The 18,648-nt window shown below is 42.0% G+C and overlaps 1 protein-coding gene across 3 annotated transcripts in view; it reads left to right on the plus strand.

The window, feature by feature from the left end:
• Positions 1-18,648, plus strand: part of LOC311081630 (uncharacterized protein) — a 178,215-nt gene that overhangs the window by 47,137 nt on the left and 112,430 nt on the right. For all 3 annotated transcript variants that reach the window (XM_084112213.1, XM_084112214.1, XM_084112215.1), the window contains exon 3: positions 17,878-18,021. In XM_084112213.1, coding sequence (XP_083968339.1) covers positions 17,878-18,021 — 144 coding nt within the window. The remainder of the gene's footprint in view (positions 1-17,877; positions 18,022-18,648) is intronic.

Here is an 18,648-nt window from a genome sequence, read left to right on the forward strand (position 1 = left end):
AAAGTACAATCTTAAAAGTTATTTATAGTTAAACGTTTAAATTTTGTATTTTAAAAATAAAAGATGTTTTCAATTAAATTGAATGAATTATTTAAAGTCTTAATAAAAACAAATATTCTACATTGGTGGTCTGTGGAAAAACTTGACTTGAACTTAAAGTATATTTTTTTATTTATCAGAGCTCATGTAAAAAACTTTTTTGTTGTTTTTTTTAAATATGAAGTGTCACACATCATCTCACACATGTGAAATGTTCAATATATCCTTATTTAAGAAATTCAGAGAAAGACAAAGCGCAACATTTAGAACCTGTAATGCCTCAGGCCTTTGGTATATTTACAGTTTGAAAATTACTTCCATAATATTTTCTTTTAGTAAAGCAATGCCTGGATCATAAAACACACAAAGTTTTGCGTTATTGGTGAGACCTCGCAAAGATTACACCAATATTAGCTTTCTCGAACATTGCATGTTTGCACTATTCCTGAAACTTAGTAATCAACATGCATTTCTGTAGGACTGTCAAAAGAAAAATCATCTGGTTTAGTTGTATTTTAAAACACTGCTTTTTCTTAAAAATGTTGTGTCAGACGTATTTGGTAGCATGATTGTGTATTAATTCCATATTTATCAGGCTGATATTTGTAGAAATAAGAAAAGTAAATTTATAAAACAAAAAGGATCAGTTAATGGCTTTGTGTCAGAACACAACAGGTATGAGGATATGTTTGGTTTTAACTTTTTATTCTAACTTTAAAGCTAGATTATCCTTTGAAAAGTGTAATACAGTATTTGGTTTTTGGGTAATCTGGAAAACTACCTTACACATGCAGTGTTTTCACCAATTGACCTGAGCCGTTGACCGTCCTTAATGCTGTCATTGTGTGAGGAACTGTTTGGAGTTTTGTAGCACCTATTTCTTTGCAAAAACATTGCATCAGACATGTTATATATCATATTTTTTACTTTATACTTGCAAGGAAATTAATTTAAATTGAACCTTTGTAGAAATAAGAAAAGTAAAGTACATTTTATAAAAGAAAAAATGACAAACGCTGGAAACTAGTGTCATTTAGCTTAATCTTTGGCTTTTAAGGGAAATTAAATATTCTCAGGTGACCCACTGACCCATGAAGTTACGACTTCTGAAGACCTCTCATGTGTAGATGTGTTTTGTATTTTACACATCTGGAATTACGGACTTAAAGGTACAATATGCAAGAATTTTTGGCCGCTAGAGGGCGCTACATTCCAAACAACAACAGCGGCGTAGCTTGATGACGATGTGAAGGAGCGTGGAATGATGGGAACTGTCGTTTTCAACTCCACCGTGGATGTATATCAGTCAGAGGGGAATCGAAAAATCATGTTCATGGATGAGACTAAGTTCTATTTTTATAATGACATGCTTTTTGTGGCGAGGGGGGCGTGGTTCAGCGCGGTCTGTAATGGGAGAGAGAAGAGACGAGCGGGACGCAAGTAGGTCAAGTGCAAACGACGAACACCTGTGTCTTATTGCTGTGATCCGTGTGGAGAGACCGCTTATAAGCCGGGCGCTGGAACGAGAGAGAAACTGAAGAGAAAATTGGACGCAGAGAAAGAAAACCGGTGGATCCGAGCTCTCGTTTTTGAACTGTTTTGTGCCGTCGCGGTTGCCATGGTGAATGCGCGTTGTGCACGACTTTTGTTTGTTTTGCTTTATTTTAATAAAGTACGAGTCCCAGTCACGCCGACCCCTGTCTTCTTCCTTCCTGACTATTGAACCTCATCATACTTTTATTTCATTAAAATGAATTAACCGCAAGAAAAGTAAGGTTTAATACTAACTTGGTTATCATAGATGTTACTGTATGTCGAATTCATTGTTGTGATAACGCGCCGCAGTTTTACGTGTTCTAAACAATTAAGTACATTCGAACATACCCACATAATTTGCCAAAATACTGATTAATCTTTATGTATAACACATGCTATATTTATTTACATGGCCATAAACACCAGACGTGATGAACAATGTCAATGAACTAAACACAAATCTAAAGCAATAATACTTCCCTTACATAAACATAACTATTACCGAATGCTACATGTGGAAAATATAAAATTAAGCATGCTTTGTCGACAGAACCAGCTGCAATCGGTAAAGAATAATTGTGTTCCATAACGACTGCAAGAAACAAGCTAACGTGTGTTGCTTGATAGACGCTACAACTACAACTTCCGCATTTGTCCAGGACTCCACGCAGTACGAGCGGAAACCGAGGGTAACGCGGATATGACGCAATTGACTGGCGACTCCCAGCTCCCCCCTGCTCTAACGCCCCGTTTCCTTGGTTAAAATCGCAATTTTCTCACGATTTAAAAATAGTTGGAAACATTTGGGATATTGTAAGTAATCAACTTAACAAAATATATAACACTGGCCTTGAGATTATGGGATATTTTAATGCAAAATTCTTACATATTGTACCTTTAAGGACTAACTTTTAGGGTCTTTAACGAAAAAAAGCCTCCAAGATCGAGCAGGTCAAAGGGCATGTGTCCTGCTATAGTATCATCAGCTCTCCAGAAAGTCTGTTCATGCGGCCAACAGACAGACAGCCTGTCAATCAACAAATGCTAACATTTTAAACTTCTACTAGGGCTGCACAATATATAGAAATTATTGAAATATTGCAAATGTATATATCCCGATACGCATATCGCAACACCTACAATAACTGGGGTCTACAAAAACCTGGGGTCATGAACAAAAGACAAAGAGAAAATCACTCACTGCTCTTGGCTGAATAACTTTTGTAGCTTTGATAAGAATCAGTATATATTTAATTCATACAGTGATAACTAAGCAGTGTTTATTTTTACATTTAATTATTCATGCTACAGTAAAACACTGCTGTTCACTTTCAGAAGTTGTAGGGGTGTTTTCTTGTTACAAAAAGAATGTGAAACGCATACAGTATGTAGGTTATATAATTTTAAATATATTTCATGCTACAGTAAAACACTGCTGTTCACTTTCAGAAGTTGTAGGGGTGTTTTCTTGTTACAAAAAGAATGTGAAACGCATACAGTATGTAGGTTATATAATTTTAAATATATTTCAAAGATAATTTAAGTTTACTTTACACACTTTTTAAGCATTATATCGAATATTGCATTATTTGAAGAGTTATCGCATATCGCATTTTCCTTCAATATCGATATCAATAACGTGTAAGTACCGACCTTTTATACAGAAAGTATAAAGACGTGATTGGATATAATGAAGGTAATAAGTGACATAGTAATTAAGTCTTTCTGGCAGAACTTAAGCTTAAGCTTTCATTTCAGGAGATACAAGAAAAGTAAAAAATGATCTTATACATCTTATACGTGCAATAGATCATAGCTACCGTAGAAAAACTCTCACGCCACACATCCACTTTCTCACGCACAGAAAAATCACGAAGCAAAGAGGACACTGACACCAACAGACAAGACAGAGCAGGTTACTTATGATTTAATAAATCTCAGCTCTCAAATTCTGTCAATTTTATTACGAAATTCAAACAATAAATATTGTTTTGGCGCTTGTAAATGTGACGCGACAGATCGCTAGCAGCACGTGAACTGATCATCTGCTACTAGCTAATAGTAATTAAACACGAATGAACAATGTTGAAAGATACAGTACAACTTACAGAAATGTATATTCCTCATACATAATATCGATCAATCCGTGTTTTTCAACCGCAGAAAGAGGTAAAACAGCTGGAGAACAATTATGTCACATAACATTTACCTCAGGAAAGCCATTTAAAGGGTAACTAAACCCCTGGTCAGAGCCTGACTCCACCCACTGGCAATATTTGAAAAATGCTAGAAAAGTGGGCAGACCCCAGCGGAGATAGAGGGGACAAACCGTGAGCAGGGGGGGCGTGCACCTGAGACCTGTTGTCAGACTCTCTAAAATGGAGAGTGACTCACAGGGTCGCAAGACAACGTAAAGTACATGCATGATGCAGCTGATGAGTTTTATCGAGTTGATATTCATATTCATATTTTGCTGCTATGTGCAAAAATCCAGCAAAATGCGCCAGCGCTTTTTCACATCAAGATGTCGCTGCGGTGGTGGAGTCCATGCAGGAGGAGCAACGTTTGGCACTGCGTTGCTTTTCAGCGCGAGCTGTATGGAGAAGCCCATTTCCACCTCTATTGCGTTGGAAAAGCAATCCCGCGTAAAATGCAGGTGTGAATCACGGCCTTCCAGGCCAAGTGTATGCAATTACTGGCGCCTAATTTCCCAATTCTGCTGGAAAGCTATGCAGTCCAGCAGTGCTGTTGCAACCAGCAATACTACACCTACGTACTCTCCTGACCACTGAACTAAATACAGATAAATCTACGCTAGCTCGTACCAAGGGCGTGGTGAGCTGGAACTTGCTTACGTCACGTGCCACCGCTTACGTCACATACCACCGCAAATATCCAATAGGAAAATTCAACTGCAGTAACCACCGTTCAACCTAAAGAGGGCAGCAGTCAGACGTTTTTACACCATATATTGTAGAATTAAATCACTTTATACCCAAATGACAAAAAAGTTACTTGAATCAATGAACAGCACTAATAAAGCCCCATTCTTACAGATCATTAACTAAAAAAAGTTAGTTTAGGGTTTAGTTACCCTTTAATGACCATAATATATAACACATAGTTGGTTAGAAGAAAAAAATTGCTAGCCTATTGCGAATATTTTGCTTAATATGTGTACTATATTACATATTTATTATATTTTACTTATATCATTAAATAAAGTTGTTATTATAATAAAAAATGCATTATATTTAATTTTTGAGTTATTTACATTTATATTTTAGTTATTTTCAACCTTTAAATAATACTGCCAGCTGATAGGGCTCTCTGTGTGTTTACAGCATTAGGTGGGATCTTTTTTCTTGAGAAAAATTAACGCTTATCTTGTGTACCTAATATTTATCCAAACGAGTCAATATCAAATCACAAGAATTTAATTGAATTGAAATTGTGAAATTTGTGTCAAGCAATAATAAAAAAACTTAGCTTACCAGAAATTGTACCATATAACATGCTGTCACTTAAAGGAACACTCCACCGTTTTTTGAAATGGGGCTTATTCACCGTGTTTCTTACATTTAGATAGGTGGACAAACGCATTTTTGTCTCAGTGCATAATGAATGGAATCCTTTGTTGCCAGCTAGCATGTATAGCTATATTTATCCAAATGAGCCTGTTTAACCCCCTGAGGTCGGCACTCACGCTGCCGTGATCTGCTCGCTTTTTTTTATCAGTGTAAAAGAGACTCATAAATACTCTGTTGACTTTGATTTTCCATAGGAGTTTCATACATCAATCGATCCTGTTAAGTGTGTATTTTTTTTGTGTATACTCACAATAAAAACAAAGTGTTCTGCTTTTTGCCAAATAAAGAAAAATAAACACGAAGCGAGTTCTGCCTTCTCTCTGTCAGTTAAGTCCATTCTGAAATGCGTCCGAAAATGAACCATAACTCAGCGAATACTCAGTCAAACAGTCACACAGGCATGAAGCTTTAATTCTCTTCTTTTAAATGAAGTAATTTAGTCAGTCGTTCTCATCTCAGCTAATTATTTTTAATGTGACCCCGCCCACGGAGAGCGCGCGCTATTCAAACGCAAATGACTGAGGCGATCCATGCAAACCTGTGAACGCCCCCATATCAGCTCGAGAAAACACAACAAGCTAATTCAGATCATTGTACTTGTTTACACCGTCTCGTGGCGCTGTGAGGAATAATACTATCGAAATAATAATAATGGAAAATGTACCTCAGAAGTGCTGGTATTTCGAGGACAACGGATCCTGAGCTATGGAATACTGTAGTAAGTTTTTTTTTTCATTCTCAAGTGAATCGCGTTTCTGTGTGTGAATGAATGTTTCGCTTTTAGCAAACTATATTGCTATACTGAGTAAAAATCGACTGAAATATGTTGAAATAAAATGTATTTGTATAAGCAACGTATTAAACTGCAAATTAACATTTATATTTCTTATAATAAAAACGAAAGTTACTATGTTACAGACATATGAAAGACAACATTTCGTTGATTAGTTTTGGATAGATTATACATTTTTACTGTAAAATATCTGCCACATCAAATAAACTTTTGTTTGCCAATTTTTGCTCATATGTTAAATATAGTATGTTTTGTCAAAAATAAAGTAATCAAATAATATGTTATAGTATTTATTCCAATAGCCTAGGCTATATTCAAGTAATGAATCCTTAACTTTGAAATATCCATCCATCCATCCATCCATCCATTTTCTATCGCTTATCCGGGGCCGGGTCGCGGGGGCAGCAGTCTAAGCAGGGATGCCCAGACTTCCCTCTCCCTCGACACTTCCTCCAGCTCTTCCGGGGGGACACCGAGGCGTTCCCAGGCCAGCCGGGAGACATAGTCTCTCCAGCGTGTCCTAGGTCTTCCCCGGGGTCTCCTCCCGGTGGGACATGCCCGGAACGCCTTCCCAGGAAGGCGTCCAGGAGGCATCCGGAAAAGATGCCCGAGCCACCTCAACTGACCCCTCTCGATGTGGAGGAGCAGCGGCTCTACTCTGAGCTCCTCCCGAGTGACCGAGCTTCTCACCCTATCTCTAAGGGAGCGCCCAGCCACCCTGCGGAGAAAGCTCATTTCGGCCGCTTGTATCCGGGATCTTGTCCTTTCGGTCATGACCCAAAGCTCATGACCATAGGTGAGAGTAGGAACGTAGATTGACCGGTAAATCGAGAGCTTCGCCTTGCGGCTCAGCTCCTTCTTCACCACGACAGACCGGTACAGCGACCGCATTACTGCAGAAGCTGCACCGATCCGTCTGTCAATCTCCCGTTCCATCCTTCCCTCACTCGTGAACAAGCACCCCGAGATACTTGAACTCCTCCACTTGAGGCAGGAACTCTCCACCAACCTGAAGCGGGCAAGCCACCCTTTTCCGACTGAGGACCATGGCCTCGGATTTGGAGGTGCTGATTCTCATCCCGGCCGCTTCACACTCGGCTGCAAACCGTCCCAGTGCATGCTGGAGGTCCTGGTTTGATGAGGCCAACACGACCACATCATCCGCAAAGAGCAGAGATGAAATCGTGTGGTCCCCAAACCTGACCCCCTCCGGCCCCTGGCTGCGCCTAGAAATTCTGTCCATAAAAATTATGAACAGAACCGGTGACAAAGGGCAGCCCTGCCGGAGTCCAACACGCACCGGGAACAAGTCTGGACTTACTGCTGGCAATCCGAACCAAGCTCCTGCTCCGGTCGTACAGGGACCGGATAGCCCTTAGCAAAGGGCCCCGGACCCCATACTCCCGGAGCACCCTCCACAGGCTGCCGCGAGGGACACAGTCGAATGCCTTCTCCAAATCCACAAAGCACATGTGGATTGGTTGGGCAAACTCCCATGAACCCTCCAGCACCCTGTAGAGGGTATAGAGCTGATCCAGTGTTCCACGACCAGGACGAAAACCACACTGTTCCTCCTGAATCCGAGGTTCTACTATCGGCCGGATTCTCCTCTCCAGTACCCTGGCATAGACTTTCCCAGGGAGGCTGAGAAGTGTGATCCCCCTATAGTTGGAGCACACCCTCCGATCCCCCTTCTTGAAAAGAGGGACCACCACCCCGGTCTGCCAGTCCAAAGGTACTGTCCCCGACCGCCACGCGATGTTGCAGAGGCGTGTCAGCCAAGACAGCCCCACAACATCCAGAGACTTGAGGTACTCAGGGCGGATCTCATCCACCCCCGGTGCCTTGCCACCGAGGAGTTTCTTAACTACCTCGGTGACTTCAGCCCGGGTGATGGACGAGTCCGCCTCCGAGCCCTCAGCCTCTGCTTCCTCAATGGAAGACGTGATGGCGGGATTGACGGCGGGATTGAGGAGATCCTCGAAGTATTCCTTCCACCGTCCGGTGATATCCCCAGTCGAGGTCAACAGCTGCCCACCTCCACTGTAAACAGCATTGGTAGGGCACTGCTTCCCCCTCCTGAGGCGCCGGACGGTTTGCCAGAATCTCTTCGAGGCCGACCGATAGTCCTTCTCCATGGCCTCACCGAACTCCTCCCAGGCCCGAGTTTTTGCCTCCACAACCACCCGGGCTGCAGTCCGCTTGGCCCGTCGGTACCCATCAGCTGCCTCAGGAGTCCCACAAGCCAGCCAGGCCCGGTAGGACTCCTTCTTCAGCTTGACGGCATCCCTTACTTCCGGTGTCCACCACCGGGTTCGGGGATTGCCGCCTCGACAGGCACCGGAGACCTTACGGCCACAGCTCCGAGTGGCTGCGTTGACAATGGAGGTGGAGAACATGGTCCACTCGGACTCAATATCTCCAGACTCCCTCGGGATCTGGTCGAAGCTCTGCCGGAGGTGGGAATTGAAGATCTCTCTGACAGGGGATTCGGCCAAGCGTTCCCAACAGACCCTCACAGTACGTTTGGGTCTGCCGAGTCTGTCCAGCTTCCTCCCCCGCCATCGGATCCAACTCACCACCATGTGGTGATCAGTTGACAGCTCCGCCCCTCTCTTCACCCGAGTGTCCAAGACATACGGCCGGAGGTCGGATGAAACGACTACAAAGTCGATCATCGACCTAGGGTGTCCTGGTGTCATGTGCACTGATGGACACCCTTATGCTTGAACATGGTGTTCGTTATGGACAAGCTGTAACTAGCACAGAAGTCCAATAACAGAACACCACTCGGGTTCAGATCAGGGGGGCCGTTCCTCCCAATCACGCCCCTCCAGGTGTCACTGTCGCTGCCCACGTGGGCGTTGAAGTCGCCCAGTAGAACGATGGAGTCCCCAGTCGGAGCACTTTCCAGCACCCCTCCCAGAGACTCCAAGAAGGCCGGGTACTCTGCACTGCCATTCGGCCCGTAAGCACAAACGACAGTGAGAGACCTATCCCCGACCCGAAGGCGCAGGGAAACGACCCTCTCGTTCACCGGGGCGAACTCCAACACATGGCGGCTGAGCTGGGGGGCTATAAGCAAACCCACAACAGCCCGCCGCCTCTCACCATGGGCAACTCCAGAGTGGTGAAGAGTCCATCCTCTCTCGAGGAGTGTGGTTCCAGAGCCCAAGCCGTGCGTAGAGGTGATCCCAACTATCTCTAGTCGGAATCTCTGAACCTCACGCACAACCTCAGGCTCCTTCCCCGCCAGAGAGGTGACATTCCATGTCCCTAGAGCTAGATTCCGCGTCCAGGGATCGGGTTGTCTAGGCCCCCGCCTTCGACTGCCGCCCGATCCACTTTGCACCGGCCCCTTACGGTCCCTCCTGCAGGTGGTGGGTCCACGGGAGGGTGGCCCCACGTCGCTCCTTCGGGCTGAGCCCGGCCGGACCCCATGGGGGGAGGCCCGACCACCAGGCGCTTGCATACGAGCCCCAACCCCGGGCCTGGCTCCAGGGTGGGGCCCCGGCTGCGCCATACCGGGCGACGTCACGGTCCTCATTTTTTTTGGCATCATAAGGGGGTTTTGAACCGCTCTTAGTCTGACCCGTCGCCTAGGACCTGTTTGCCTTGGGAGACCCTACCAGGGGCATATAGCCCCAGACAACATAGCTCCTAGGGTCATTCGGGTACTCAAACCCCTCCACCACGGTAAGGTGGCAGTTCAAGGAGGGGAAGTTGAAAGATGTATGATAAATATTATAAATATTAAAAAGGTTACAATTACAATAACAATTCAAGTGTAATCTTTCTTTGTAAAAACTAAAGTATACATTTTATCATATCAACTTTGAAATATGTATGATAAAATGTATACTTTAGTTTTTACAAAGAAAGATTACACTTGAATTGTTATTGTAATTGTAACCTTTTTAATAAAAAAAAATGTACAAGGTAGATGTAAACAAACTATTAAAAGGTAAATATAAGCCTTTTCTTTAAATAATTTTTATTGTGTTTTATTAGTGACAAATTGGGGAGAGGATAAATATTCCAAAACTGAAAATACAGTATGAGAATTAACTGCACAATTACTAGACATGTTTTCCTTGGATATTATAGGCCAATTTTGCAACCACAATTTGTGGAAAAATTAAAAAAATTGAGATGCTTCCAACTGTTGCTCTTGCATTCTTTCTTGTGGCTCAGTGACACACCTGAATGAATGGCTCATTAAGTATGCGGGCCCCATTGTCTTCTCAGGTGCGAACCACTAAATATGCATGATGGTGTTGGAGTGTTGACGCCCACTTCGCATATTGCCTTTCCAAACAGAAAGTGTTTTGCAAAATTTAAATCAATGTATTGTGTTATGTGAATGATTAGGCAGGATGATTTTCACATCATTTTGAAGAAAAAACTCAACATCCATTAGTCAAAAGTCTTATTGACACATATTTAGTATGTGTTTTGTGGCCTTATTTCAGAAACTTTATTTTTTATTTTTTTCAATAACCATGCATAAACATTATTCTCTCAAAAATGCAAACATGTACATTCATGTTGCTCACATATTATGGTAGCCATGTTTGTGCTAAATAGAGTGTAATTACACCTTTGCCATTAATATGTTTATAAGCAACTGAAAAAAGCACAAATGTCAGGGCATGTCAGAACATCTCAAGGACCCCAAAAACACCTTAGACCCCAGAGGTTTAAAGGGATACTTCACCTCTGGAAAGATAAATGTGTATTTAAAATAGGTAATTTATGTAGAAGAAATGTGAAATTATTTTTGAATTTGAAGCTTTCTAGACTAAGAAAAGCCAGAAAATGTATTTTTGGCTTATGTTGATGAAAGACAACAACTCCCAGAATGCACTTGCTTCGCTGCCCTAGGAGGCCACTCCCAAGCCACGCCTACCGGTAAGAGAGCGCAGTTGAACAACAAAGCTAGGCTACTAGCGAGTCTCCGTGATGAGTTTGCCCTGGATTTCGAGATCGCCCAAAATGTCCGGGATTTGGCTTTTGTGTTCTACAGTCGCCATTCATTATGTTTACTGTGGTGAGCAGGACGAGGCTGAGGGCCGCGGGAGAACGGCGCGAGGCCGGTGGCGTCATTACTGAGACGCACCGGTCTCGCATCTCTCACGGAGGAGCGGGAATTTTCTTAGCAATGTCAAAACGCACATCAACCGATCACTTGTTTAGCGTTCATGTAAACACTACATTCAGATTCACCAATCGGAATGAATTTAGTTAGATTGAAACAAAAGGTGTGCATGTAAACAATGGCGACCGCAGAAAGCAAAAGCCGAATCCCGGACATTTTGGACGATCTCGACAGCCGAACATGTCCGGGAAAAAGAGTATGGTAACCCCTACTACTCGGCTTTCTCCTACTACTCAGTTTTCTCCACAGAACAAGAGCCTGTTAACTTAGCTTCCAAAGAAAGATGGCTGAACTATGTGTACATTCTGTGAGTGAGATCCATCTATGGGCGGGTTGAGAACATGCGGAACAGCTCCTCCTACTGGCTGTAGTCGTTAGCCTCTGGCCAGAAAATCCTCCGATGACGCAATATGACGATTTTTGCGTCATCTGAGGATCTTTTCCAGATAAAAAATAAATCTCTCCTCTCAGGGGGATATGAGGGTGGAAAGCACGGTAATTTGAAAATACTACAGGTTTTCTACTAAAATAAAGCTTAATGCTAAATCCTGAAGTATCCCTTTAACCGAAGCTAATTTGGATGTTTTTCTCTATCCCCAATGTCACTTCTCTGTGTTTTACGGCCCTGACGAGAACGTCGGTCTCCTCGGCTGTGAACTGCTCCTGGCAAATCCGCCATGGAACTAGCGCGCCTGCTCTTAAAGGGAATGTGAGATGTCGCTCTGATTGGTTTATTTCACGTTACGCCCAAACCACACCTATGAGTAATGAAGCTACTTCAGACCAACCCATTTTAGATTTGCGTCGGGCGCAAGAGTCATTTATCCCGCCGGTATAATAGCAACAGTGCCCAAGACCCGCCCACAAAGTTACTTGCGTTTCGCACTTGATATTTGCCTTTCTGATCGTTAAAATAGGGCCCTTAATTATTATTTTTTACATCCCCTTAATCCAATCCAATCCAACCAAAATTTAAGCAGAATCATTTATCTCATACAGAAGTCTTCTAGAAGATAAATAGAAAATACAATTTTGATAAAACTTGAAAGATTTGATTTAAACAGTCTTTTAATTTTAAAATATCTAATTTAAACTTTTAAGATTATGCTTTTTAATGAATTTAGTGTGAATAAACCTCTGGAGCGCAGACTAGCTTTACTGTGACGTGTCCCGAGGCTCGTCTGGTCTGTAACTCCTCCATCTCTGTGAGCGTCTGGAGCTTCAGTTCACACTGTGGTTTATCACTGGAGGATCTGGGAGTGTCTTGCTTATGACAACTTACACTTTTTGGATTGTTTTTTTATTTTTATCATTGCATAAAGAACTACTTCTTCAGCGCTCTGAAAATGTAAGGTGTTTTTATAATTATATGTATTTATTAATTTTTAACCAACTTATTTGTATAACTAAAACTGTTTAAACTGTTTTTGTAACATTTGTTATTATTCAATGAGTTATATATATTTAATTTATAATCATTTAATTTAAAATAGAGATAACTTCCTTTTTATAGAACCCGTGTGTGTGTGTGTGTGTGTGTGTGTGTTGCGAGAGTGAGAAAAGAAATGTCACTCCTAAATAATAGGCAAGGCAAGGCAAGGCAAGGCAAGGCAAGGCAAGTTTATTTATATAGCACTTTTCATACACAGTGGCAATTCAAAGTGCTTTACATAGAAGAAATTAAAATAATAAAAAAGAAATAAGAATAATTAAAACAGTTTAGAAAAATAAAAAAAATAAAATACAGTACAGTACAAACAGTCGGACGAACATTGGCACAGTGCTCATTCATTAAATGCATAGCTAAACAGATGTGTTTTGAGTCTGGATTTGAAAGTGACTACTGTAGGAGCACGTCTGATCTCTTCTGGAAGCTGGTTCCAGCTGCGGCTGGCATAATAGCTAAAAGCAGACTCGCCATGCTTAGAGTGAACCCTTGGTATTTCTAGCTGATATGATCCTAGTGATCTGAGTGATCTGTTGGGTTTATATTCAGTGAGCATATCTGCAATATATTGAGGTCCTAGGCCATTAAATGATTTATATACCAGTAATAATACTTTAAAATCAATCCTAAATTTCACTGGGAGCCAGTGTAAAGACCTGAGGACTGGTGTGATATGTTCATATTTTCTGGTTCTGCTCAGAATCCTGGCAGCAGCATTCTGTATGAGCTGCAACTGTCTTATGGTCTTTTTGGGAAGGCCAGTGAGGAGTCCATTACAATAATCCACCCTGCTGGTGATGAAAGCATGAACAAGTTTCTCTAAGTCTTGTCTGGAAACAAAGTATCTAATTCTTGCAATATTTTTCAGATGATAGTATGCTGATTTAGTTATTGCTTTGACATGACTACTGAAACTAAGGTCTGACTCTAGTGTCACACCAAGATTCCTGACTTGATGTTTAGTTGTTTGACCCCTAGAGTGAAGGTATGCGTTCACCTTGAGAACTTCATCTTTGTTTCCAAATGCAATGACTTCAGTTTTGTCTTTGTTTAACTGAAGAAAGTTTTGACACATCCAACTGTTGACTTCATCAATGCATTGGCACAGGGAGTCAATGGGGCTGTAATCGTTAGGCGATAGGGCTAAGTAGATCTGTGTGTCGTCTGCATAGCTGTGGTAAGCAATTTGGTTCTTTCTCATTATTTGGCTCATTGGGAGCATATACAGGTTGAACAGGAGTGGCGCAAGAATTGAGCCTTGAGGGACTCCGCATGTCATGGATGTCCACTCAGACTTATAATCTCCTATACTCACATAATAACCTCTCCCATCTAAGTATGACCTGAACCATTTTAGGACTTTCCCAGAAAGCCCCACCCAGTTTTCCAGCCTGTCAAGAAGTATGTTATGATCGACAGTGTCAAATGCAGCACTGAGGTCGAGTAATACCAGCACTGATAATTTGCCTGAATCAGTATTTAAGCGAATATCGTTTATTATCTTTATGAGCGCTGTCTCTGTGCTGTGGTGCGGTCGGAAACCAGATTGAAAATTGTCAAAGTATCCATTCGAGCATAAGAATTTGTTCAGCTGATTGAAGACAACTTTTTCAATGATCTTGCCTATGAAAGGAAGATTTGAGATCGGCCTATAGTTGCTTAATATGGTCTTATCCATATTGTTCTTTTTCAGGAGGGGCTTGACAACTGCAGTTTTCAGGGAGTTTGGAAAACTCCCAGAGAGAAGTGAGGCATTTACCACTTCTAGAAGATCTGCTTCTAAACTATTTAACACACTTTTGAAAAATGATGTGGGAAGTGTGTCAAGAGCACAGGTTGATGTTTTAAGGTGCTGTACGGTTTCTTCCAAAATTTTGCCATCAATTTCTTTGAAGTCAGACATAGTAACTACTTTCTCAGGTGGTTTGATGGTCTGTCTAACCCCAGGGCAACTCAAGGATGTGCTGATCACCTTTCTGATATTATTGATTTTCTCAGAGAAGAAAGAAGCAAACTCACTGCACTTGTTGTCCGAGAGCATTTCACTGGGAATCTGGCTTGGGGGGTTTGTCAGTCTCTCTACAGTAGCAAAAAGAGTGCGTGTGTTGTTTAAATTACTGTTTATAATATTTGAGAAGAAAGTCTGTCTAGCTTTGCCTAGTTCCATATTAAAAGCATGGATGCTGTCTTTGTAGATGTTATAATGGACTACAAGTTTTGTCTTCCGCCACATGCGCTCTACTTTTCTGCATTGTCTTTTCATATTTTGCACTGCTGTTGAGTTTCTCCAAGGTGCTTTTTGTCTGCCACTCTTCTTCCTGACTTTAACAGGAGCAATATCATCAATTACACTTTTAACTTTTGAGTTAAAGGAATCAAGGAGAAAATCAACAGAGTCTGCAGATATGCTTGGTGTTAAGGATATAGCCTTCATAAATAGTACACTAGTGTTCTCATTTAAGCATCTCTTCTTGACAGACACAGATCTAGCTTCAGTGGCAGGAGAGATCAATATATCAAAGAAAATACAGAAATGATCAGACAGTGCTACATCCTTAATAACAATCGATGAAATGTTTAGACCCTTACTGATAAGTAAATCTAGAGTGTGTCCACGATTGTGTGTGGGTCCATGAACATGCTGAGTCAGATCAAAAGTTTTTAAAACAGTATTGATTTCTTTTGCCATATTGGTTTCTGCATTATCTATGTGGATGTTTAAATCTCCAGCAATGGCAAAACAGTCAAACTCTGATGTAATTGTTGATAACATTTCTGTAAAGTCCTCAGCAAAGGCTGGAGAGTATTTTGGAGGCCTGTAAATAATGATAAGTAAAATGCGTGGAGCACCTTTTAACACAATACCCAGATATTCGAAAGACAAGTAATTCCCAAATGATTTTTGCTTACACTGATAGATATCTTTAAAAAGAGCAGCTAGACCCCCACCTCTCTTAACAGCTCTGCAGACACTCATAAAAGTAAAGTTCGGGGGGGCTGCTTCATTGAGGATTGTTGCACTGCAGCTGTCTTCTAGCCAGGTCTCATTTAGAAGCATAAAATCCAGATTGTTTGTGGTTATTAAGTCGTTGACTAGAAGTGATTTATTTTTAAGTGAGCGAATGTTAAGGATTGCTAACTTAACAGACTTACTTTTCCCCACAGCAATATTAGTTTGACGTGTAAGAGGCACCAGATTAGTTAGGTTTGCTGCACGGCTATTGAAGGCCTTAGATTTTCTATCTTGTAATAGAACAGCAATAGAGGAAGATACAGGCACACTGGGTTCCCGTTTGTTCTGTAAACATTTGAGAAAGTTACTGTTATCAAAACGGGGACCCGACACATATCACTGAGAGCTGGTATCAGTTGTTTTCGGTTCACCTCGAGCAGATGGAGGAGGGTGTGGGCCCTGGCGTTGTGGCAGAGGCCGAAGAGCTCTCACAGGAGGAGGGGGAGGGCGAGCTGGGCCCGCAGGCTTTGGTGGTAATGGTGCCTGTCTTTTTTTGGTTGGTATTTGGGGGCTTGCAGCAAAAGAGTGGGATAGTCTGGTTCCAGCATACACCAGTTCTTCCATTTTCTGTGAGAAGCACAGGAGTGGAGTTGCTGGGGAGAGGGAGAAAGTGTCTGGTGAGAGGGGCTGTTGCTCTGGTGTTATCGGAGGTTGTAATATGCTGTCCTGGATTCCCTGGCTGTTTTCCAGGAAGTCGTCCTTGGGTGGTGAATCTTGGAGCAGTTCTGATATGTCTGGCTGTGGTGAGCTGTGTGGACAGGGCTCAGCTGATATTGTGTCCGTGAGCAGAGGTTGTTGTGGCGGAGTGGTGTTATCATGTCCATTTTGCTGCTGAAGTGAAGTCCCGTCGTCATTCATACTGTGTCCAGATGTGTGTGTGCCGTTCAGATTGAGTGGATTGGCACACACTGCAGAAGGATGATTGAGGGAGAAGTAGATATTGTCCTTTAACACTCTTGAACCAAGTTTGTTTGGGTGATGGCCATCCCGATGAAAAAGTTGTCTCTGACTCCAGAAAAGATTGAAATTGTCAATGAAGTTTACTCCTTTTATATTGCAGGTTTTTTGCAGCCACGTATTAAGCCCAAGCAACCGTGAAAACCGGTTTGTTCCTCTTGCTGGGAGTGGTCCACTGATGAATGTTTGCACTTTCAGTCTTTTAAGTGTTTCAAAAAGTTCATTGAAATCCTTCTTAAGGAGTTCTGACTGCTCTTTATGAATATCATTCTTCCCCACATGAATGATGAGTCGATTTGCAGTCTTATGTTTCATCAGAATGTTCTGAAGTTCCCTGTTTATATCAGAAGTTGTTGCTTGTGGAAGGCAGCACGTAGTTGTATCCCTGCTGCTAATGTTTCTGATTATGGAGTCCCCCACTATCAGAGTCCTGGGCTCGGCAGCGCTCTGAGCTGAGTGCCGCTGTCTGCTCGACCTTGAGCGCCAGTTAGCATCAGTGTTCGCCACTGGCCCATTCAGTCTGTGTTCGATCACATTCATCACATTTGGGGATTCCTCATTTACATTCATTAGCACTTCAAATCTGTTCTCAAGATGTATAGGCGGTGGTTGGAGACCAGTGTTTGCAATCCTTGTCAGAGCTGTATCTGGGGTAGAGGATGCTACTGCGGCAATATGTGAGGCTCGTGACAATCTGATGTCTCGAGTGTCTTTGGGTCTCCCTCCCTGTTTGTGCCATCGATTAGTAAGTCGATCGGCTTGTTTCTCTACCTGTCGAGGAGCACTAGTTTCATGGGACTCACCGGTATGCTGAGGGTGTCCATGATGAAGCTCTGTTGTGTGCTCCGTCTGGTTTGGTGGTCCCGTAAGTAACTTTGTTTCAAGAACTGCAATCCTTTGTAAAAGTCTGTGGCAGTTGGTGCAGCAAGTGGATTCCAGAAGAGGCATTTTCTCTTATCCTTGAGGCAGTTGTGTTTTCCTTTCCCGGAATGTAAGCTGGTCGGGTAAAAGAATTCTCAGTTTTTGTAGTAATCCAAACTTTGTCGTCTGAGCACTGTGCTGATTTGCTAAAGTTAAAATTAGGTGATAAAAGGAAATAAAATAAAGGAAATAAAATATAAGAAAATAGGAGATAAAATGTAAAAGCGATAGAGCAAAGCGCGGAGCAGTAAGCGAGAGCGTCCGAACAGTAGCTGAGCAGGAAGTGTCTCTAAGTGAAAATATAATAAATAATTTTTGACACATGCTATATCATAATCACTACTAGCAGTGTTGATGTGTACTCACTGGAAATGTTAAAGTTGTGATTAAGCAATGTAATTAATCTCTCTATCTCTATTCCAGGCCAGATGAGCAGAAATGCTCACACTGGAGTCAGTGTTGATGTGAACGCTGAAACAGCAGCAACTGTAAATGCTCCTGTACTCACTGATAACACCATCACGGGCCCCGTGACCATCAACTACAGCTTAAACACAGCAGGACATGGTAATATAGTATATATATATATATATATATATATATATATATATATATATATAAAAAATAATGACTATAATACAATTCATGTAATGAAAATATGTTGAAATAAAATGTATTTGTATAAGCAACGTATTAAACTGCAAATTAACATTTATATTTCTTATAATAAAAACGAAAGTTACTATGTTACAGACATATGAAAGACAACATTTCGTTGATTAGTTTTGGATAGATTATAAATTTTTACTGTAAAATATCTGCCACATCAAATAAACTTTTGTTTGCCAATTTTTGCTCATATGTTAAATATAGTATGTTTTGTCAAAAATAAAGTAATCAAATAATATGTTATAGTGTTTATTCCAATAGCCTAGGCTATATTCAAGTAATGAATCCTTAACTTTGAAATATCCATCCATCCATCCATCCATTTTCTATCGCTTATCCGGGGCCGGGTCGCGGGGGCAGCAGTCTAAGCAGGGATGCCCAGACTTCCCTCTCCCTCGACACTTCCTCCAGCTCTTCCGGGGGGACACCGAGGCGTTCCCAGGCCAGCCGGGAGACATAGTCTCTCCAGCGTGTCCTAGGTCTTCCCCGGGGTCTCCTCCCGGTGGGACATGCCCGGAACGCCTT

This window comes from Abramis brama, assembly GCF_963993115.1.
Source record: "Abramis brama genome assembly, chromosome: 4".
NCBI classification, from domain to species: domain Eukaryota; kingdom Metazoa; phylum Chordata; class Actinopteri; order Cypriniformes; family Leuciscidae; genus Abramis; species Abramis brama.